Source organism: Leopardus geoffroyi, chromosome D1 (genome assembly GCF_018350155.1).
Source record: "Leopardus geoffroyi isolate Oge1 chromosome D1, O.geoffroyi_Oge1_pat1.0, whole genome shotgun sequence".
Lineage (NCBI taxonomy): Eukaryota > Metazoa > Chordata > Mammalia > Carnivora > Felidae > Leopardus > Leopardus geoffroyi.
In genome coordinates, this window is record NC_059329.1 from 66,012,364 (window position 1) to 66,035,858 (window position 23,495).

At 44.8% G+C, this 23,495-nt stretch overlaps 1 protein-coding gene across 6 annotated transcripts in view; it reads right to left on the minus strand.

The window, feature by feature from the left end:
• SCUBE2 (signal peptide, CUB domain and EGF like domain containing 2) overlaps positions 1 to 22,684 on the minus strand; it is a 63,880-nt gene extending 41,196 nt beyond the window's left edge. For 3 of the 6 annotated variants that reach the window (XM_045484443.1, XM_045484440.1, XM_045484438.1), the window contains exons 1-7: positions 21,711 to 21,999; positions 20,757 to 20,879; positions 13,700 to 13,825; positions 9,151 to 9,285; positions 3,816 to 3,941; positions 1,014 to 1,130; positions 180 to 269 (exon numbers count right to left, since the gene is read on the minus strand). In XM_045484443.1, the coding sequence (XP_045340399.1) occupies positions 180 to 269; positions 1,014 to 1,130; positions 3,816 to 3,941; positions 9,151 to 9,285; positions 13,700 to 13,825; positions 20,757 to 20,879; positions 21,711 to 21,984 (991 nt within the window). In that variant the 5' untranslated portion in view covers positions 21,985 to 21,999. Of the gene's footprint in view, positions 1 to 179; positions 270 to 1,013; positions 1,131 to 3,815; positions 3,942 to 9,150; positions 9,286 to 13,699; positions 13,826 to 20,756; positions 20,880 to 21,111; positions 21,641 to 21,710; positions 22,000 to 22,232 lie in introns of those variants that run through there. The other 3 variants (XM_045484439.1, XM_045484444.1, XM_045484442.1) reach the window with 3 other exon arrangements.
• Positions 22,685 to 23,495: the final 811 nt, after the last annotated feature.

The window sequence follows — 23,495 nt, forward strand, 5'->3', positions numbered from 1 at the left end:
CAGCAGTGGGTGAAGAACAGACACAATGTAGCTTGACAGGAGCTGCTGACCCAGGTCCAGCTGGTCTGAGGGTGTAGGGGCCCTGATGTAATAAGTTAGGCCCAGGTTCAGGCCTGATGTAATAAGTTAAGGAGGGAAAGGGACAGGACAGTGGCCAAGGAAGAGGGGGCAGTGCCTACCCATGAGCAGCCGCCGTTTCACCCGTTTATCACTGTCCACCACTGATGTGGCATTGCTCTCTGTCACCTCCAAGGCAGCGTCCTCTTGCTCTATAAGAGACGCAAAACAGCACAGTTCTCAGACTGAATGAATCAGATTATTCATCCCCTGCACAACCCCTTCTGCCGAAACCCCAGACACGAGAACAATGTAAGATGTGCCACTCTGTTCCCTCAATAAAAACGTGTTGTAAAGAGGCTCTGCGGGAAACACAGTATGTTGAATGGCCGCAGAGCCTTAGTAAACATTAAATATGGAAAAGATTTTTGAAGCATATTGCAGTGACCAAAGAGACACTAGGGAATGTAGGCTTCAGATTCACTCCAGTACCCTCGGTCCAGGACAAAAAGAACCTGGGGCCTGGGAACCTCTAAAATGGAGCTAGCAAAGGACGGACCATGAAGTACAGGATAGCATCCTGACAGAAATAGGCAACATGGGCTTCTGCTGACCATAAGGGCCACTGTGTCATCACAAATGGCTAGCTTTAACTTCATGTCGCCCTGGACCTTTAGGATGTATTGTCCCAGTCTCCAGAGTACCATCTTCAGGAGCCCCCCTAGTCTAGGAGAAGAGAAAGGGCTTTCCATGGTGGCACAGGGAGAGAGGGGACACCCTCCCAGGACTAGACTACTCCCACCACCACATGTAAAGCATCACGGAACCCATCTGGAGGCAAATGCTCTGGAAATACCCTGAATCTGGTGCTAAACACCATTAACAGTTAGGTTCAGTTTTGGGGTTAGGGGTGGGCAGGCTGGGGCAGACCCTCACCAAGTGTAGGGGTCACTCACCGAGGCAGCTCCTTCCGTCTGTGTGCATCTTGTACCCTGGGTGGCAGCTGCACTCCGGGCCTTCAGTGGTGTCCTCGCAGGAGTGCTGGCACCCACCATTCCCATGGTTACAGGTCACTAAGAGGAAACCCAAGCAACACACTGAGCACTGACTTTTCCACAACCAGGGATGGGTTTGCTTCAGAAGATCTCTGCTTGTCATTCAGCAAGTTTTGAACACCTACTGTGTGCGAGGCACAGCACATAAAAGAAGTAACCCTGACTCAGAGCCAGACGCTGTCTATGTAAACAGATAGTCACAGTATCAATTCAAGAAATGCTGGGGCACCTGGGTGGCTCAGTAGGTTAAGCATCTTGACTCTTGATTTCAGCTCAGGTCACAATCTCACAGTTCGTGAGTTCGAGACCCACATCGGGGTCTGCATTGTCAGTGCAGAGCCCACTGGAGATTCTCTCTCTTTCCCTTTCTCTCTGCCCCTCCCCTGCTCTCTCTTTCTCTCTCTCAAAATAAATAAATAAACTTAAAAAAACATTTAAAAAAAAGAAATGCTGAATGACAGATTTGAGCAGTTATACAGGAAAATGGCAACAGGAAGGTAAGAGAGATTATCACTATTCCAGGGGAATTATGCCAAAAGATTCTAGACTACTGCTTTGTTCTATCAGGAGAAGTTTGCATATTAATACAGCTATACTGGGGCTTTAGAAAATGTTCTAGCACTTTACTCTGGAAGAAACAGATAATACTTATTTGTACAAATACGTTAGAATTTCTCTCATCAGATTCTATCTAGATTACTTAGAAGGGAGGGAATGTAGAGGAAATGATGACTGCACACAGTTAATGCAACATTAACCAACGATTACGAAGACTGTGTATGAACTCACTGATGATAAGCCAAAAAAAAAAGCCAACTCAAAATGACCTATCATCAAACTGAACCGTGGTTACCTCTGGCAAGAGAAATGGGAAAGGGAAGGTTATAGATTTTCTTTACACACTTAGGGCTGTTGAAATTCTTACATAAGCATTTGTAATGTTTCCAATGTGAAAGAACGAAATACATATTTGTGACGTGAGAAAGAAACTGTTCTGTGGTCACAGTGGTGTAAAAATTGAGTATGTCTGAGAACAACTAAATGGGAATATGGAAAAAGTGAAGGGACATGAGGGAAGAGCAAAAAACAAACAAAAACAGTGAAACAGCTGGTTATGTGGTGGAATTCTGTTTTTCTTTTTGTTCTTTCCTCAAATGTAATTATAATAATTTTTGAGGAAGTGACATCTCAAGAATATTTTAAAATTTAAATTCCAGGTATTCTACTAGCCCCTGAAAAACTGAACTGCCAAAGAGTCTCACAGGTGAGTCTCCTCTAGAGACACGGGTCCTCCTTGTGAAGGCACCTAGTGGAGCCACTTGGTTCAGCCCACTAGAAGCTCGCAGGGACAGCCTCACTTTTAGGAGTCCTAAGAGTCTGTCAGAATCTATTTCTGGTGGTGGCACCAGCCCTGGTTTGGCAGGTTTCAGAGCTGCACTCTGCTTTGTGATGGAGACAATGGAGAAAAGTCTCTCACCAGAGAAACTACCTCCTCATCTCTTAACCACTCAGGTCAACTCACTGTAAACAACCATCCTCCGCAAACTGCAGGAGAATTATAGAAAGTCCATGGCTTTGGGAAGAGTTGCTAAAGGAAAACCATCTGTCTCCTCTGGCATAGATAGTGGTTTAGGAACACCTTTAATGGCAGGTTGTTCCCTATTACCAGTTGGAGTTTCATTATTGTGTTTCATCGTTGTATGGCAGCTGTGTCCAGACTGGGTACACCATTGATCCATCCATTCATAAATAAATGTGTAGTGAGCACATTCTGTGGTAGGCACCAGGGGAAGACTAAGAAGCAAAAATAAGACAAGGTCCCTGACTGTGGGGGCTCACAGCTGGGGAGACAGACACATAAATACACAATTCAACCCTGGTGTCGTGTGCTATAATTGAGGAATCAACAGTGCTGTGGGAGCCAAAATACAAAATGGCTGCCCGGTCTGCCAGGGCTTCTGGGGAAGTCTAGCAAAGTGCTAAAGAGCCTTCGAGCGAGATCGACACCCGAATCCTAATTGGCCATGTGCTCCCTGTGTGACCTTGTTGCTTTACCTTCTCCATAATTTTCTCAACTAAAAATGAGGATAATAATACTTAGCTCATAGGGTGGTGATATTAAGAACTGAATGGAATTGGTACATCTTTGGACAAGACTTTGCACACAGTAAATGTTCCCCAAAAGTAGCTATTATCCTTATCATTATTAGGCGTTAGGCAGAATATTAAAAATTGAGTGAGAATTCACCAAGCCAGGTGAGGAGGAGGGCTTGGAGAAGGCTTGGAGGCATGAAAGAACATGGGCTGTTCTCCAGCAGGCAAATAGGTCGGTGTTTGGGAAAAGGAGGTGGATGTGGCTTGTACAAGAAGCAGGACCAGGTAGCAAAGAGCTGTGATTGCCAGATGACAACATTTGGTTTCATTCTGTGGGAACAGGGAGACTGGCCCCCAACATTCACAGTCCTCACTCCCAAATTTTATTTCCTTCTGATTGGTTCCCTTAAAAAGTATCATTTCCTTTCCCTATCAGAGACTACCCTTGTGCAGCAAACTTAGTCCTCAGTGAAGGTCAGTATCTTAAGATGGCTGCCTTTCCTGATGTGATTGCTCCACCATGAGGTGGCATTTCTGATCCTGGGCTGCAGAAGACAACCTGTGGAGTAGGATGGTTCCCAGCACAGGCGTGTGCCAGTCTGTACTTACGGATGCAGTCTCTCTGATTCTTGGCCAGCTCAAAACCTGGCCTGCACTCGCAGGCGACACTGCCCTTCGGGGCCTCCTTGCAGATGTGACCACAGCCGTGATTCTGATTCATGCAGCTCAGACCCTCTGCAAAACAGCAGCATGCAGCCAGTGAGCAGGCTGTAGGCACAGTCCTGAGCCCCAGGGGCACTGCAAAAGGCTGGGGAGAGGGGGGACCTGCCTGCCTGGGTCTCCATCAGCCCCACATTTTAAACAAACATGTCATCCGAATCCAGTCAGGTCAATTAACAGAGACATAAAAAATGTTTTATCTCACCCAAGAGATACAATGTCTGAAGTCTCCTAGAGGTAGGAGCCTTCCAAATACACTGAAAAGAAAGCACAAGAGCTCTCTGGGGGGTGTGGAACCACAGCCTGCAGACCCCGGGAACTGCTACCTAGACTCTTACCTCTGCCAGGTTGTTACCCATGCTGACCAAGGATACAAAGAGGGGACAATCTCTCTAAGGAAATCTGCAGAGACGAAGATTCCCAACTGGTTCACATACTCTTGAAGATGATTTTCTGAAAATGTCAACTCCCCTCTCTACCCCAACCAAATCCACACTTTGGAGGGGACTCTGACTACTATCTTCTGGCATCAGCATGTGAACACCAGCCCAGGGGCCTCTCTTCTGTGACCACTCTCACCTAGTCTCTGGGCCCTCCCTCAGCAGGTTCAGAGCATAGCAACAACACAACAGAGAGAACAGAAAGAGACCTCACACATATGCTGTAAAATCCTTTCCAGGTATACTATCATTTTCATTAGGTCCAATCTTGTGGTAACAGAGCTGGGAAGAAGATTCTTTTCCTGGCTAGTTTAATATGCATTTAAATGATGGGGTCATAACATAATGTATATCTGTGTGGTTTGCCAGAATCCTGGCTCTTCTCAAACCAATTCTTTGAGACCCTGCCACCTGCCAGAACTCTGGAGGAACTCTCATCACACCCAAGAGTATTCTCAAAACCTCTGCTCAGTTTGTACTGCATTATTATATTAAATACATGCCCATGTGATGCTTCTTTGCCTCTGTACAATAAGTGTCTTTGAGAGTAGGTTTTTTTGTTTTCAACCAACAAGACACTCTCTAACACTAGAAGTAGAAATTTAAAAAAAGTTTTTAACGTTTATTTATTATTGAGAGTCAGAGAGAGACCGAACATGAGCATGGGAGGAGAAGAGACAGGGGGAGACACAGAATCTGAAGCAGGCTCCAGGCCATCAGCACAGAGCCCGACGCGGGACTTGAACTCACAAACTGCGAGATCATGACCTGAGCTGAAGTCAGATGCTTAACCGACTGAGCCACCCAGGCACCCCAAAGTAGCACTGTTTTAAACATGAGTACAAAAAGTTTCATTCAACTTCTCTAGGATCCTACACTGTTCTGTATTGTGCCCCTAAAATCTTTTGACTTAATTAGAATCAGTTGGTCCTAATTAAGTCAAAAGTCACTTCTCGCTAATTCTCACCATAGAGTCATTGATCTATGCTTAACTGGAATAGCTGATTTAATACAAACAGATGTCATTCCTATTCCAAAAGACAGCGTAACTGTTAATACATCCCATATTCTCTTAAAGCCATTTTGTTTTTTATCTGACAGTTACAAGCTGTTTGAACTCCAGCACTCAGTCTGCTGGAAGTTGCTGAGATTCATTCACCCATGCCAAGGCTGCTGTCAGTTAACACAGAATGGGGCTTGTACTGGATCAGAGCAAAGCTCTCTCTTAGTTCTGGCTGGTGATTTTTGGAAATGTTATTTGCTCCCAATACTGAGACAGCACAGGAGGTGAGAGCTGTCTCCAGAAGCAGCGCCCTGTCCTCCTAGGAAGGCCCAGCAAGAATTACATTTGTTCATGGATCAACAGAGCATTTGGAATGACAGGCACCAGGAGTACCAGGGCTAAACATAACAGTGCCCAAGAAAAGGCAGCAGGAATACCTGCAAAGTACGCTCCCCAAACAGGTCAGCTGCTGCTTCTCTTCACTCTGTTTTCAAGTCTAAGACATTTGCAAAGTGACCTTTACCACCTCAGAGGAGTAATTCACTTACACAAGAAATATTTCATAAGAATTGACTGTAAAACTAAGAAAGAAAGAAAGAAAGAAAGAAAGAAAGAAAGAAAGAAAGAAAGAAAGAAAGAAAGAAAAGAAAAGAAAAGAAAAGAAAAGAAAAAAGAAAAGAAAAGAAAAGAAAAGAAAAGAAAAGAAAAGAAAAGAAAAGAAAAAAGAATTGGGGCACCTGGGTGGCTCAGTCAGTTAAGCATCCAATTCTTGGTTTCAGCTCAGGTCAGGATCTCATGATTCATGAGTTCAAGCCCCACATTGGACTCTGCCAATAGCATGGAGTCTGCTTAGGATTCTGTCTCTCTCTCTCTCTCTCTCCCCCTTTCTCTGCTCCCCCCCCCCACTTGCACTGTCTCTTTCTCAAAATAAATAAACTTTTTAAAAAGTTAAAAAAAGAAAGAAGGAAAGAAAGAAAGAAAGAAAGAAAGAAAGAAAGAAAGAAAGAACGAAAGAATTGACTGTGTCAGATGCCATGGGGATACACAAAAAGTTGCCCCCAATGTCCTTCATATCAAGCCAGACCTAAACTTACCAGGAGGTAATAGAGGTTAAAATGACTCTGGAAATGCTGGGGACTTTTCAAAAGGTGCCCCGAAAGCTGTTCATAGTACCCTGACACACACAAAAAAATGCCACTGCTAGGGGAAGCAGATGGGTCCGGTCCCAACTGGGAGGCCCAGCCAAGATTCTGGCTCCCCCCAGAAATTGGGCTGGCAGTCATGTTTAGGGTTGTTTAGTTTACCGGGAGGGAAATAGCTCACAAAAACATTAGAAATAGCCTATTGCGGTGGTCCCCAGCTCAGAGTCTCTCTGAAGAATATTTCTGAAAACTGAATTAATATATGCCTTGCGAACAGAGCAAGAAATGTTCTACAAAAGACAGAGACAGGCCCTGTTGAGAGCACAGCCCCTTCCTCACTACCCTGACACCTTCCCCCTACTCTGCAAGGGCAGCGGTGCAAGCATCGAAAAATATTCTCAGACCAGACAAAACAAAAGAGGAATGCTCATTTTGAGAGCCTGAGCACCCATGAATGGGGACAAAGGCCAGCAGGGGCAGTATGTCTCTCTCCAGCCTACCCCCATTACATGGGTGAAAACACACAGTCTCTTTATCAGAGCTTTGGGGTCTCTAAGAATAATAATTTTAAAAAATCAATAGCTTAAGCTTTCCCTCAGAATCATCTATTATGATCCCCTAAATTGAAGAACATTTAGTAAATAATTATTAAAAGTAACCACAACACTAGAAAATACTAGCTTGTAATGTCACCTTCTTTTAACCAATTTTGGAGTATCAACAATGGGTTTTAAAGTCCATTTTAATAACAGGTTCTAAGGGTTTAATGTGCACATCAAGGAGGAAATCCTAAAGGAACACTGTGTACAGACTGATCTATTTGAAGAGTTAAAACCCTAGGATGGACAGGGTCTCAGTTACAGACTGCTATAATCTGTTGGCTTACACTGCCCTGAATTCACCAAGCAATCAGGTTGAAACACCATGGAAAATCACAGAGAGCACACTTAGACCACAACTCAAATTCTTGGATTTTGGCTTTAGCTCCAGACAAATAAGTTCATTTTAAATACTCTTCAGGGAATCCAAGAATGTCTGAATTGTAGAAAATTTAGAAAGCACAGATTGCAAAAAGGAACTGCTTTTGTATTTACTTCTGTTATGAAGAGCCTGTGTCTGTAATCAGTCTGGAGGTCTCGCCAGAGGGGAGAAAGGGGCTGAGCTACTGCTTTGGAAGTGCAAGAGTAAGAGATAATCTTAATCACTGCGAACTGCTTTGTGACTGGGTAGGATCCATACTGTGTTCAAGCAATGGCATGACCTACAGGTCCCCACCCCATTCCCCACCACCTGTAGGGAAAGCCAAGTGACTTCCCAGGAAGCAGCTTTGAGCAACCAAAGAGGAGGTGCCCAGAGATCCAGATCGCTTTTAACTGCTGGAGTCTTAATCCTGCCTATTCCCAGATGCGGGGCTCACAGAAAAATCCAGAGCACCTACCAGGAGCTTTAAACCCAACTGTTCCTCTATCAAGTGCCATGCCTGCATGAGATAAGAGATCTGCTGGATTAGAACCAGTATTTGTCCATCCCACCCAAACCCTGGGAACTAGCAGGCTCAGGATGATAAGACTCCTCAAACCCACTGGCCCATGACCATTCTTCTTACTACCCAAACAGGCTTCCTAAGTCAGGTACAAGGAAGGAGCCATCATTCTTGGAAAATGAGGCAGAAATCATCCTCCAAAAAGACACCCTTGGAAAGTCACAAGAACCATGATTTAACAATAAATCTACAAATGTGTGATGAAATAGTAGAAGAACTTGAAATCACCTCATTCTTAAGTTATGAGAATGAACAAGCAGCACCACATGCCAAAAGGAGTTAATAGTCTAATGTTTAGAGCATTTCCCTCAAAAACAGACTCAGGCAACCCCAGGAGAAATACAGCCACCAAAATGTGGTTCTTTGGCTTAAGAAAGTGCAGAGAATTAAAAACATGTCATTCAGTTAAAAGTGGCTGACTGGCCACATGTTCCTAATGCCTCTCCCTCCTAAGAATCCACTGAACTAATAGAGGAATTAAAAAAAAGTATAGGCCCAAAGCAAAGAGAACAAAAGGGAGGCCATCAGAAGAGTTGTCTACAAATTTATGGAGGAATCATAAGCAGCCACACAGGAAAACCACAGCATAGAAAGCCCACTTGTAGGGAGGGGGTCCTAGAACGCCAGAGGCTCAGGGTTCAAAAATGGGAAACCCAGGGAAGGCCAGATCTGGGTCTGCAAGTCCTTATAAAAAGGCTCCAGCCCCTCCCTGCCCACCCAGAGCTCAGAGCAGGCTCGCGCTTGGGGCTGTGGTTTGCAGCACCGTTTTGAAAAACTTGGCAGATTGTCCATTACATTCTTCCTGAGACACCTAGTCATGTTTGAAATGTTCTCTATTTAAAGATTAGAATCAGGAATGTGAGAGTTTAAAGAGCTCTCAGAGCTCACCCAGCCCAACCCACTTATTTTGCCAGGTGAGGAAGTGGAAGCTAAAATAGCTTGCCCAAGGTTCACCCAGTAGCAGGGTCTAGATTCATCCACAAGCCTCCAGAATGTCTATACTCCGTACTTCCCCTCTAAACTCACTCAGGGTGAGGGGTTTCCTTGCCCCCTGCACCCTCCCCCCCTGCCCAGGCCCACAGCAGAGCAGAGTCACCTTCGGAGCGGTGAATGCATGTATGCTGATTGTCACTCAGGAAAAATCCCTCCTTGCAGCGGCACTCGTAGCTCCCCATGACGTTGACACAGGTGTGCTGGCAGCCGCCATTGTTCTCCAGGCACTCATCCACATCTGGAGGGAGAGGAGGATTAGCCTTTGCTTTTGTGACTGTTTCAAATGCCCACCCCTCCCAGCATCTCAGGACACCCGCTAAGCAGAGATGAGGTCCCTCTTCATTTCCTGCATCACAGAAACTCTCAGAATTGACGCTAGCAGGGACCCAAGACCACAAAGTTCTGGGGCTCACTTAAGCAGGCCCTCCACATGAATACAAGATAATATATTCCGTAAATATTTATTGAACAACTTCTCTTTCCAAAGTATGGTGCTAGAGGGGACAGTAAAACACAGATGAGTAGGATCAAATTCTTTTGCTCTAGGAGCATGGCCTTCAGCAAAGGGAAAGAGACAAACGTACAAGTAATTGTGAGATACAGTAAAAGGTGGTACAAGGGGAAAAGAGGCTACCTGGTTGTGGGGTATCAGGTTGGGTTTTATGGAAAAGCTGATGGAAGATGGGATGTGTTCAGTTCTAAATCAGGAGAAGGGATTCTGGACAAAAGAAAGAGTATGAGCATAGCACAAATGCTGGGGAGCATGGAGCATGTTCAGATAAGGGTGAGTCATTCGTTTGGCTGGAGCATGGGTACATGCAGGGAAGTTATAGGAGATAAAGCTGGGAATAGATTGGGTCACTCTGTGGAGGACCTTGAATACCTGTCTCTTAATCTAAGAGGCAGTTGGAACCACTGTAGCAAGGGTGGCATGGCCAGATCCTGGAGTTAGGAAGAATAAGGTGATAGCCAAGGGTAGGACACAAGGAAGGAGAAGAATCAAAAGCCTGGCTTCACATGTGAACCTGAAATAGCCTCAGCTGGTGCTAGTCAGGGACAGGGCCTGGGGCCTGGCTGAGGGGATGCCTAGGAAGGAAAAATCAGAAGCACTGTGGGCAAGGTGCCTGCAGGGTGGAAAGCCACATGAGCATCGGGTAGGGTGGCCAAGAAACATGGTGAAGACCAGACCTGGGTAGGGAAATGGGGATGGGGCTGTGGTTGGCCCCCACCACGGTAGGGAGGTGATATATGTGAGATGTTGACATTCAGGCCTTGGTCCAGTAGCAGAGGGAAACCTGAGTCTGGTGTTGTAAAGACACCTCTGAAAGTCATTTACTTGTGGTGGCCTTATAAAGTGGTGGATGTAGATAAGAAAGCCCCAGGCAGGAGTGTGGGAAGGACAGAAGGGTTGCAGAGAGCACATAGCCAGAGGTAGAATTCGGGGGAATACCAGCAGCAGGAGGTAGGTGAGACAGCAGAAGCCCCAGAAGAGGAGCCATCAGAAAGACAGAAAGGGGGTGAATCTTCCTCTGTCTTTCTGTGCCCCCCAGGATGGAGTTAGGGGACTTTCCTTCCACTGTGTCATAAATTACTCTGTGCATGGCTCTACCAATACACTTACCATAGTGTATTCTCAAAATCTTCTTTTTTTTAATTTGTACCTTGGACCCCTCAAAATCTTTTACCTATCCATCTCCACTAGACTGTGAACTCCTTGAGAACAGAGACCTTTGTTTTATTTAGCATAGCCCTGGAACTTCAGGTGCACATTAATTGTTCAATGCATGAACAAAAAAGCAGGAGAGCACAGCATCACTAGAGCCAAATAAGAGGAAACTTCCAGAAAAATTTCAGACATGACAAAGACTCAAGGAGAAGGCTGATATAAAAGCAATCTATTTCTCTAGCCTGATTTCCCATGTGCCTATCATTAGCTTCTGGGCACATCCATAACAAGAAAATTCACATTTAAATATCTGTTATCTGGTTTCAAGTTTCTGATCTTACAGTCATGCATCCTCCCACACTACCAGGCAGATGCTTTTCTAAACTGATGGGACCCGAGCCATCCCCTTAAGCCTAACAAACTTGCCCTTCTCTATGCCAAAGGGTGAAGGGAGCACATTCCAAAGGATGAGCTACTGTGGAACACACCTGGCCAAGATGTTCCATGGTGAGGACTCATGGTGGGCTGGAGAGATCTGTTTCCCTGAACACCAAATCCTGGATTGGTTTTGAGTAAAGGTGTGCTCCCCTCTGAGCCATCACCCACCCACCCTCCATTTAACCCACTATTCCTTTCTCCAAAGCAATTAGAAATGTGCCATTGAGTGACACACTCTGACTGAATTAATACAAAAGTGTGTGTGTTCACATGCACAAAGAGGTATCACTAGCCTGGCAAGTTTCTCTAGACTGCAAAACAGTGGTTCTCCACCCTGGCTGCATGTTAGCACCCAGATGCTTGGACCCCACCTCCTGAGACACTGATATAACTAGTCTTGGATGAGACTTAGGCAGTGGTGTTGTTTTAAACTTCTCCAGTGATTCTAACGTGCAGCCAGAGTTGAGAACCACAGCCCCCACACTGAATAGCTACAATGCACCCCCAGACACTCAAAAAATGGAAACTGAATTCAGGCAGGTGAGCTATGTGGAAGAGCTACATTTCATTTTTCAAGGTCAATGGCATTCAGGATCTTGGAGCAGTCTGGGTTTGGTGCCAGATTTAAGTAGTATTTGTACTGTGTATATTCTGGTATATTGTAGCTAGTATGTGGTAAGGGGCTGAGGAGAGGCAAGGGGTCATCCCAGAGAACACAGGAAAGTACTGCTCCTGAAAAGTTCTGGCTCTGAGCTTCCTTGTCACAAAATGCTTCAACCCTTTCAAGTCTAAATGGCAGAGAAATCTCTGTATCTGCTGGTCCTGCTCTTCTAACTATATCACTTTATTTCTCATGGCTTCCTTTAAAGAATCGTTTGCCCCTTTGGATACCCTCAGTGGATACTCAGGATCTTTCTGTCAGGAAGATCCTTGCTACCAAGTCCACAAAGAGACCCCAAAGAGGGGGAATGGAGAGAGGCTGCTGAAATATCTGTGTTAGCAGACAAGGCAAGGAAAAGACTCCTGGGCTGAGGATTTCTGAACTGGCCTTTCCTCAAAACCACCTGACCCAACGCTGGCCCAGGTCCTTAAACCCTGCATAGTTTGGCCTGTTGCTCTTAAGAATCTCACACATTCCCCCAAGCACAACTTGGGGTTTAGGCAAAACTGTAATGACTAGATCTGCCATTAGATATAAATTCCCAAAATGCCACTTTTGGCAAATCAAAAGGACATGTGAGATTTACCCCAGATAATGGTAAAAAACAAAGCCAAACCCTCCAAACATACTGCATGCTTCCCAAAATATTACACACTGAAAGTGACTTCATGTTTTGTTCAGTTTTTAATTAATCTCAATTGATTATTGCTGTCATGATGGTCTCTCTAGTGTCTTTTTGAGGCCTGGCTGCCCTAGACAGTCTGCAAAGGGGTTAGTGAGCCCCCAGCCCTCAATTAAATCTTCCTGACAGCTACAGGCTTGGAAGGCCAAGTAGTCTGACCCAAAGACTGACCTCTCACACAGAGCACAAATAGGAAGGGACAGAATCTAATTCAGGATGGGGTTCCAGGTGACAGTGAATCGGGATAAACATCATACAAGGATTGATTCCCAGAATCAAAAGACTTTGGAAAGACTTTCCTTCTCTACCACTCAAAAAACAAGTTCTGTCTGTACTTATCTATGCTGATCTCAAAGCATTTAATCAAGTGGCCATTCCCCCTGTACTATAAGGGAGGATCTCAGTAGCTGTCCACTCTGTGTCAGGACCTGGTTCAAGTTACTCCTTGGTCAGCCAAGCAGATATCAGCAGGTTAATCGCATAAAAGGTCATCAGCATCAAAGGACCCTGATGCCATCTGTGTCCCATGATGTCCTCCTGCACAACTGATAACACCAGCCTTAAAATGCAAACAGACCATGAATACCTTTCTGCCAAGTGTGCTGCATCCTCTAAGACTATTCCACACCCAGTCCCATCCAGTTGCTTGCTATTTCTGAATTCTGTTTATTCCTGGCATAAGCAACGAATATAAACAATGCTCTTTGCAGTCCGTAACTCAGGAACTAAAACTCCGATAGATGTTTCTGTTTTGTGGGATAATAGGATGATGTTAATGGAAGGTTTCTGTTTGAACTCCTTTGCCTTTCAAGAATAAAGGAGGTGGGGTTACCTGGCTGAAATCCGATCACATATTTGGAATTTTCAGAATAAGTAGTTTTACCTAATTCTAGAATAGAGATACTTATAGCATTAAATCAAAGATCTTAAAGGTGACAAGTCAATGCTAGAAAGTCAATACGTAGTAACAATGATGTTGTCCATCTCCTTAGACTAATGGAGAATTTACATTATGAACGATCACATATAAACCAAAGCACTTTACCTGGTTTTCTCTCAGGGACTATGATTTTGAGGGGGCCAGAAAACACAAGTCTCTGATCCCCTTTGTGTTTTAATGAGTATGTTTTCATCAAAGGAAAGAAAAGGGTGGGGTGCCGGAGGGTAGGTAGAGTAGAATTGCGATTTCCAACTGTTTTCCTTACCAAGACAATTATGACCATCATGAGCCAACATGAAGCCATCAAAACAAGTACAGCGATAATTGCCTGGAATATTCAAACAGTCATGGACACAGCCTCCGTTGAATTCATTTTCACATTCATCAATGTCTGAGGAATAAAACAGAAGTAAGCCAGACAGGTGGCATTTCTTTAGTATGGAGATATAATGTATTTACCTTCCAACCAGCCATCCCACTTCTAAGACTCTATCCTCAAGACACATCTCCAACAACAGGAAAATAAATATGCACAAGGTAATTCACTGCAGTACTGTTTGTAATCACAAAATACTAGAAACAACCGAAATGCCCATACATAGGAGAGAGTAGTTGAAGAACTACGGTACATTTATTTGATCCAATACTGTGCAGCTGTTAAAAATTAATTAATTAAAAAAATAAAGAATGAGAAAGATTTCTATGAACTGATTTAGGGTGATTTCTAGGATATACTACTAAGTTAAAAAATCAAAATGTGAGAGCACCCATAGTTTATTATCAGGGGAAAAAAATAAGGGAATATGAAAAAACACACACATGAAATTCCAGCATGTTTTTTGACAGAACTGGACAAGCTTATCCAATTTATATAGAAACACAAAAGACTCAGAAGAACCAAAACAATTTTGAAGAAGGAGAACAGATTTGGAGGACTTTCACTTACCAAAAATCTATAGTTATCAAGACAGTGTGATATAGGCATAAAGAAAAACAGATCAATGGAACAGAATAGAGTCCAGAAATAAACCATTATATTTATGGTCACTTGATTTTAGATAAGAGTGCCTTAGCACTCTTGTCTAATTTGTTGGGACAAATGATCGTCTTGTCCAATTTGTTGGGAGAAATGATAGTCTTTTCAACAAATGGTGCTTAGACAATTAATATCCATCAGCAAAAGATGAATTTGGACCCTTACCTCATATCTCCACAAAAATCAACTCAAAATGGATCAGAGACCCAAATATAAGAGCTTAAACTATAAAACTTTAAAGAGAAAACATAAAACTTTTATGAGAAAATCTTGAGACCTTGGATTAGGTAAAGATTTCTTAGATACAACACCAAACACACAATTTATAAATTTTAAAATTAATAAGTTGGACTTTATCAAAATTTACAACTTTTATACTTATGAAAATAAAGACAAGCCACAGATTGGTGGAAAATATTTGCAAATCACATACATTATAAAGGACTTACAAAGGACTCTTACAACAAAGAAGACAAACAATCCAATTTTCGAATGGGCAAAGATTTGAATAGACATGTCACCCAAAGATGATATACAAATGGGTAAAAAGCATATGAAAAGACGGCCGACATCATTAATTATTAGGGGAATTCAAATTAAAACTGCAGTGAGATACCATTTCACACTCACAGGAACAGTTATGATAAAAAAAAGACAGACAATAGGGGAGGCTGGGTGGCTCAGTCAGTTAAACAAGCGTCTGACTTCGGCTCAGGTCAGGATCTCACAGTTCATGAGTTTGAGCCCTGCATGGATTGGGCCCTGTGCTGTCAGTGCCAAGCCCACTTCAGATCCTTCTCTGGCCTGCCTCCACTTGTACTCTCTCTCTCTCTCTCTCTTTCAAAAATAAATAAATAGTTATTTTTTAAAAAGACAGACAATAGGATGTGGAGAAATGGGAACCGTTATATACTGCTGATGCCAATGTAAGATGGCACCACTTTGGACACAGTATAGCAGTTTCTTAAAAGGTTAAACATAAATTTACCATGTGTGATCTAGAAAGTTCACTCCTAGGTATATATTCAAGAGAAATGAAAAATTATGTCCATAACAAAGACTTTGCAGGTAAATGTTCATAGCAACATTACTTATAATAGCCCAAAAGTAGAAACAAGCCAAATGTCCATCAACCAGTGAATGGATAAACAAAATATAGTATGTCCATACAACAGAATGCTAGTTAACAATTAAAAAATAAAATAAAATGCCAGTACAGGCTACAACATGGATGAACCTCAAAAACATGCTGGGTGAGGGGCGTCTAGGTAGCTCAGTTGGTTAAGCAGCCAACTTCAGCTCAGGTCGTGATCTTGTGGTTCACGAGTTTGAGCCCCACGTTGGGCTGTGCTGACAGCTTGGAGCCTGGAGCCTGCTTCAGATTCCGTGTTTCCGTCTCTCTCTGCCCCTCCCCTACTCACGCTCTGTCTCTCTCTCTCAAAAATAAATTAAAAAATAGCATTTAAAAAAAATTTTTTTTTAAAGCCAAAAACAAAAGACCACATGTTGTATGATTCTATTTATATGAAATATCCAGAAAGGCCAATCTATAGAGACAGAAAGTAGACTAGAGGCTGCCTGGAGCTGGGGCTGGGAATAAGGATTAACTGTACCTGGGCATAAGGGATCTTACTGAGACAACGGAAATGTTTGAAAAGTGGATTATGTGATGGCTGCACAACTCAGCTAATTTACTCAAAATCATTGATTTTTATACTTATTTAGAATTGGTGTCTTTTATGGTATACAAATTAGAATTCACTAAAGTAGTTAAAAGGAAAATTACACATTTGCTGCAAAAGAAATCTAGGAGGCAGGAGAATAAATCAGAAACTAAAAAAGATTGGTAATCAATCCAAGGTATGTGGGAAAAGGATGAAAAGAAGGAATGAGGGGCACCTGGGTGGCTCAGTCGGTTTAAGCATTGGACTCTTGATTTTGGTTCAGGTCACAATCTCACAGTTTGTGAGATTGAGCCCCACATCTGGCTCTGCCCCAACAGTCCCTCCCCTGCTCTCTCTCTGCCCCTCTCCTGCTCACATGCATGGTCTCTTTCTCTGTCTTTCAAAATAAATAAATAAATAAATAAACAAACAAACAAACAAACATTAAAAAAGAGAGAGAGAGGAGGAATGAGGAACAGAGGAACAAGAATAGGGAGAAGGAGTAATACTGCTCTGAGTATGCCTTTTAATTTAATTTAATTTAATTTTATTCTATTTTATGTTTAAAGTTTATTTAAACTTTAAATAGAGAGAGAGAAAGAGAGAGAGAGAGAGAGAGAGAGAGAGAGAGAGAGAGAGAATCTCAAGCAGACTACACACTGTCAGCACAGAGCCCAATGTGGGGCTTAATGACACAAACTGTGAGATCATGACCTAAACCAAGACCAAGAGTCAGACGCTTAACCAACTGAGCCACCCAGGCGCCCCTGAGTATGCCTTTTTATATAGTTTTGACTCTCAGCACCATAGTGATACATAGATGAATACATACATATATACATAAGTAAATACATATCTTCTTATGTACATACATATATAATCTAGTATACAGAGGTGGGGGAAGAACACATAAAAAATAGGATACAAACAGAAACAAATGAACTCAACTGTATTACAAATGAATAACAACCACACTGAAGGAAATGTAGAAAAAAAAAGTACTAACACCAAGTGACTCTGAAAACCAATATATTAACTGAATGTTGTAAGGCTAAAAATAAAGATAGCTACAAACAGATACTGTACTCTCGTAAATCTGTTTTACTTGCAAGGCTATAGATTAATAGTGTTGTAAATTATTTATGTGTACACTTGGATTCAACAAACAAGTAACTATTTTGCAGATAATGAGAGCCACCTTTCTCACTGTTGGAAAAAGAAGTTATGAATAACCAAAGAGGGAGATTCAATGAATCTTGTGGCATTGTTTTGGAATCCAAAGCATCATCAGTGTAAGTCATTGTTTTTAATATATATACAAATGGATAAATATAAGCAATAAATATAGATAAATGTGTATATGTGGGTTAGAATACATACATATGTTTCCTAGTTCTGTGCAGTGAGATAGCCTAGGAGCAGTGACATCCCAGTAACAGTAAGAACACCAAGCATTCAGATCTTGGTTTCTATATACCATTTTCCAATAAAAGAAACCAGGGCTCCTTAAAGAAGTGGTTGGTTCCAGGGCTGGGAAGGGAAAATACAAGATGAGTCTGTGGTATCTTATGGTACCAGAAAACAAAGAATTGCCCCCAAAAAGGATGGGGGCATGTCGAAAGGACACAGGAAACAATGTGAAGGAGCTCCCAATGGCTAAAGCTGAAACAATTTGAGCCCAAAATAAATAACTATACATATAATTAAATATCTACCAGTCCATACTGGCATAAATACATAAATCAATGCATAAATAAATGGGGGAGAAGCAACAAGTCTTCCTTACAGAAGAATCTCAGTTAATAGATGTATATGGAATGAGGGAAATACAAAATTACCAATTGTTACATCATAGTAATAATTGTTACAGACAAGATCCACAGTTGGATGCCAAAATCAGTGGGCAAAGACTTGAGAAGAGGGGCTCCTGGGTGGCTCAGTTGGCTAAGCTCAGCTCAGATCATGATCTCATGGTTTGTAGGTTGGGGCCCTGCATCAGGTTCTGCTCTGACAGCTCAGAGCCTGGAGCCTACTTCGGATTCTGTGTCTCCCTCTCACTCTGCCCCTCCCCTGCTTGTGCTCTGTCTCTCTCTCTCTCAAAAATAAACAAACATTTTTTAAAAAGATTAAAAAAAAAAAAAGACTTGAGAAGTAACAGAGTATTAGCACAGGCTGAATGTATCTACCCTAAGATATGTGTTATTGCAAAAAGAAAAAATAGTAATTTTGCAACAGAGAAACCCAGGATGCACCATCTTTTTTTTTTTTTTAATAATTTATTGCCAGGTTAGCTAATACACAGTGTCTACAGTGTGCTCTTGGCTTCAGGAGCAGATTCCCATGATTCATCACTTACATACGGCACCCAGTGCTCATCCCAACAAGTGCTCTCCTCAATGCCTATCACCCATTTTCCCTGCCCTCCCCACCCATCAACCCTCAGTTTGTTCTCTGTATTTAAGAGTCTCTTATGGTTTGCCTCCATCTCTGTTTGTAACTTTTTTCCCCTCAGGATGCACCATCTTAACCAGGTGATCAAGGTTAATATCACCAGTAGTGGGATATATTAACATCATGTGTCTCCTCCCCATGTAATGCACTAAAAAGTGTATAATAGCACTTCCATAGTAGCCTTGACAAAAGCTTCTTTTACTTTTTACTTTTACTTTGTGTATTACTACAAATGCATAACCTTAATTTTATTGTGAGGAAACACAGGACATTCACTTATTGTGTCAATTCCTACCATATCAATTCTTATAATGAAAAAACGTAACTTCATATGTATTCAAAAATATTACAAGCATTTAAAAGATCAAATCCCTCTAGGGGCTCGTGGGTTGCTCAGTTGGTTAAGCATCAGACTCTTGATTTCTGCTCAGGTCGCGATCTCATGGTTTGTGAGATTGAGCCCTGAGACAGTCCTGAGATCAAGCCCTTCAATCAGTCCCTGGTAGGATGCAGTGCTGACAGCAGGGAGCTTGCCTGGGATTCTTTCTCCCTCTCTCTCTCTTTCCCTCCCCCACTCATGGCATGCTCTCTCACTCTCTCTTTCAAAATAAATAAGTAAACTTAAAAATAAATAAATAAAAGATACTATTTCATACATTTTCTGTATTGTTTGACTTTTATACCAATAATATATATTATCATTTTAGAGCCAATTTAAATATATAAAAGCAACAATTCCAGTCAATCATTTTAGTTATTTTAAGCTAAATAGTAGGCTTTTCAGCTATAAACTGTCAGCAATTCAATTCCATGTGTCATACGTCAAGCCCAACAGCTAAGAATAAGGAAATTCCTGCCACTTGTCATTCAACATCATTTACTAAATATGTATTCTAACTCAAAGAAACCATAGCACAGTTTCTGCCCATCTCCACCCCCAGAGAGTATACAGTGACTGGAAAACCAGTGAAAGAGTGAACATTTTTCCCCCAAGCAGGGTACCAACATGTGTGAATTCCAGTACCATAAATAGAATATTTAATACAGTGAGAGTGTGGTATGGAGGAACCTGCAGAGAGATGTCTCAGGGAGAGGTAGTCTTTCGGTGAGAGATGGCTGCCTGTCTCTGGGAAAACACGAACTTGAAGAAACACAAGGGCTTTAAGGATAGACTACCAACCCCATTTGCTACGAACCTGACCAGGAGCATGTCTCCTCTAATAGGAGAGGCAAGTTTTGCTCCTCATGCACAAAGTATAAATATCAGGATTTCTCACCAAAGAAGGACATCAGGAGGCTGAGTGAATACAAGAGATATGGGTCCAGGGACAGAGATAGGGTAGACATCTGACTTTCTTTCACTTTTCTTTTAACTGTGTTATTATGGCCACAAGCCCCCCTCTCAATTCCCCAGGGGCCTCAGGGTCTCACATCTGAGGGATAGGAATGTCAGAGCTCCCCTGAAGAGCCCTGCCAGTTCCAACATGCCATGATTTCCATCCCCAGGAATAGCCTCCTCCTTTCAGTACCCAGTCTCTGGCTAGTTCCGAATTTCAGAATTCATGACGCTGGCCCAGAACACAGGATGACAGAGATCAGACTTTAGCTCAAAGATCTGGAACTCCAAGGGCTCAAGGTATCCCTCTGCCTACATCTTTCCAGGGTGAACATGCAGCTTCAAATAAGGCTGGCGCTTGGTGTACCTCTAAAGTTTGGGAGGTCACAACGCCAGCCTGAAGCCAAGAACAAGATGGAGCCTCCAGAGCCAGCAGTGGAGGGCAAGACTCCTGCACTCAGACTCCTGGGCAAGGGTGTAAACTGCCCCAGGGAGGCGCAGGATCAGCCCTTCCCTGGCAGGCACGGCTCTCCTGATTGGGGCTTTCTGCTCCCAAATTGATAGGCACCAAAAATACTAAAGCACCTCTTTTCTTTTTCACAAGCCAGACAAAAGGACATTTCGGAACCACATAAAACTGTATGATCAGCTCTAGGAAAGACCTGATGTTCCTAGTGCTTTAAAGGTCTGAAATGGATTTTGGGGGTGGGTGGTATGACCTGGGGGGGGGGCAGAGGAGGAGCACTTTTACCAACATGAGTGGTCACTACAAGTGCTGAGGAGGTAGGGAGCTTCAGCTGCTGGCCCACTCACCACAGGTACCCCAGTCACTTACCCTCACACTGCCTGCCATCCCCTCGGTAGCCAGGCTTGCAGGAGCACTTGTAGGAGGTGAGTGTATTCTGACAGAGGGCATTGGTGTGGCAGTCATCTAGCCCTTGGGCACACTCGTCCACATCTGCAAAAGAGCATAGCAAGCACTTGGTATGGTGCCCCAAGCCCTCTGCGATCTGGCCTTGGTCCTCTGGTAGCTTCACCTCCCACCAGAACCCCCCCTTCACTCCTCATCAGCTAAACTCTTTGGGAACCCCGGGATGAACCATACCACTTCCAGGCTCCTTTCCCAGGCACAGCCTGTTCCCTTTGACTAGAATACACCCCCCCACACACACACACACCCTTTCACTCACCTTCTCCAAGAAGCCTACCATGATCCCCCAGTGTAGGTGGGTGTCCTCCACGACCTGCTCCCATATTTATCTCCTTTCATAGCACATATCACACAGAATTGTCACTCTCTCTTTTCCTGCCTGTCCTCCCCTCTAAATGGTGTCTTGATTACAGACTGAGTGGGTGTCCCTGATGCCAAGCACAGTGCCTGGCACATGAGTAGGCAATAACAAATGCCTGTTGAAGGAAAGACCAGGTTGGCAACACAACAAAACAAAACACTGTGAAAACCAGGCAGTGTCAGCTTTCTCAGGGTTTGGGGGATGGGGGAGTAGCTTGCCCTGGGCTCTGACCACACCATCCCCAGCCCTCAGATGGAGGTGCAAAGTGGGAATGGTTCCCACACCCCATCAACCAGCTGCTCACCCTCTCAACCTGGAAACCGGCCTTGGTGGAAGTATTTCCTGGGTTGACACCACTCCAGGATGTTAATTAAAAACAAAAGTTTTGAAAATATTACGAGTCCTGTTAATACAGAACGTTCAGAGTACTTTTCTCTGGCAGCAGAAAACAAAACAAAACGAAACAAAACAAAAAACCCAGGTTTGTTGCGGCTTACGGGGTATTCCCAGATGGATCCTCAACCGGCAGAAAACTCTCCGGAGCCAACCCTGAAGCCGGCCGAACTTCCCGGCCCCAGAAGAAAAGAAGGAGCAATGCTGCCGAGACCTCACGGACGTACCCCGCCCGGGGCCCTCAGTTTCCCCATCTACACAATGAGGAGCCGGACCCCGGTGACTCCGGTGCCCTCCGTCTTTCTCAGCGGGTGAGAGTCTGACTAGCAGGCGCTCTCCAGGGACCCCGGGCGGCGGGACCGGGCTGGGAACTGTCATTACCCCGTGTCCGAGGCCGGGCCGCAGCACTCAGGCCCTGGGCCTCTAGCCCAAGCGGTGGTGGTTCCGTGGCCTGGCCCGCGGGTGAGGCCCCAGGGGAGCGGGGGCCACGCGGAGCTTCCGCAGCCGAGCCCGGGGCGGGCCAGCGCGGCTCGACCCCACCAGGGGACCCGGGACCCCTTCCCGCCGCCGGCTCCGCATGCCCCTGCCAGGTGCGTCCCCGAGGCTCCGGAGGTGCGGACACTCACCCTCAGGCGGCCCTGGGGCGCGGCTCCGGCCGGGCGGGACGGCCGCGGTCAGCAGCAGCGGCAGCAGCAGCGGCAGCAGCGCCCCGGCCGTCCCAGGGCAGCCGCGGCCCAAGACCCCCATGGATGGCGCGGCGGCTGCGGGCAGAGGCGGCGAGCGTGGCGGCGGCTCCGGGAGGTGTGTGCGGGCGCCCTGCCCGCCGCGCTCTGACACCCCCGGCCCGGCCCCGCCCGGCCCCCGAGCCCCGGCCTCATTTTCACACGGTCCTCCCCGGGCCGGGGCGGGCGGCGCGGGGGGCAGTGCCTCCCCTCCCGTCCCCCTCCCTTCCCCCTCCGGGCTCGGGGTGGAGGGGGCGCGGCCGTGGTGGCCGGAGGGCGGCTGTCAGCGTCCCCAGTGCAGGCCCCGTCGCCAAACCCGCTGCTCCTGCACCCCCGCTGCTCCGTTCCAGCCCTCAGAGCCTCATGCTCTGCCTGTTTGCAGTGCCCTACAACTTGACCCAGTCCCTCTTTGTGAGGACAAATAGCACTCTGGCCTGAAATATTTAGACTCGAGGCTCCCAGAAAGTGTCCTGTGTAGCTCAGAATCCTATACTCCCTGAACTCCAAGGCCACCTGTAGGGCTTTCCCACCTCTCCACTTGGGGTGAGTAATGTGGTTGGACCCTCAGGAGATTCAGGGGAGACAACCCCAGCTTCCCTGCTCACCTTCACACACACTCTGCACCCTTCTCCATTCTGTCCAGCCCAAGCCTTCTGTGATCCCCAGCCCCAGGCAGTGTCCCACCTGTCCCACTGAGGCACTTGCTTAGACTGTGCCTCTCTGGTGCACTAATGGGCCAGGAATCACAGCAGAAGATGCTCATCTCACTGAACACTAGTTCAACGTGTATGTACAGGGCAGCCAAAACGTGAAGGGAAAGGGGGCTAGAGGTCAAAGGTGAGCACCAAGGACAAGAAACCACCAATTTTGCCTGAGGCACAGATGGTATCTACGACCACCTGAACTCATAATGTCAGATTGGGCCAGCTGCAGATGCAGGTGGCAAATGTGAGCTGGCCCTCCAAGCAAGACAGTCCTTACAAGGGAACCCATGTATACAGGGACTTCCCATACCCCCCTTGCCACGGATGACAGAGCCCACTACACTCAGCATCACTCCAGGAACAAATGCCGCTACAATTTCGAGATGCAAGAAAATACTGAGTGGTTTTAATCAGAGCTCCTCTTTATCCAATTTTCTCCTGTAAATATACATACATACATACA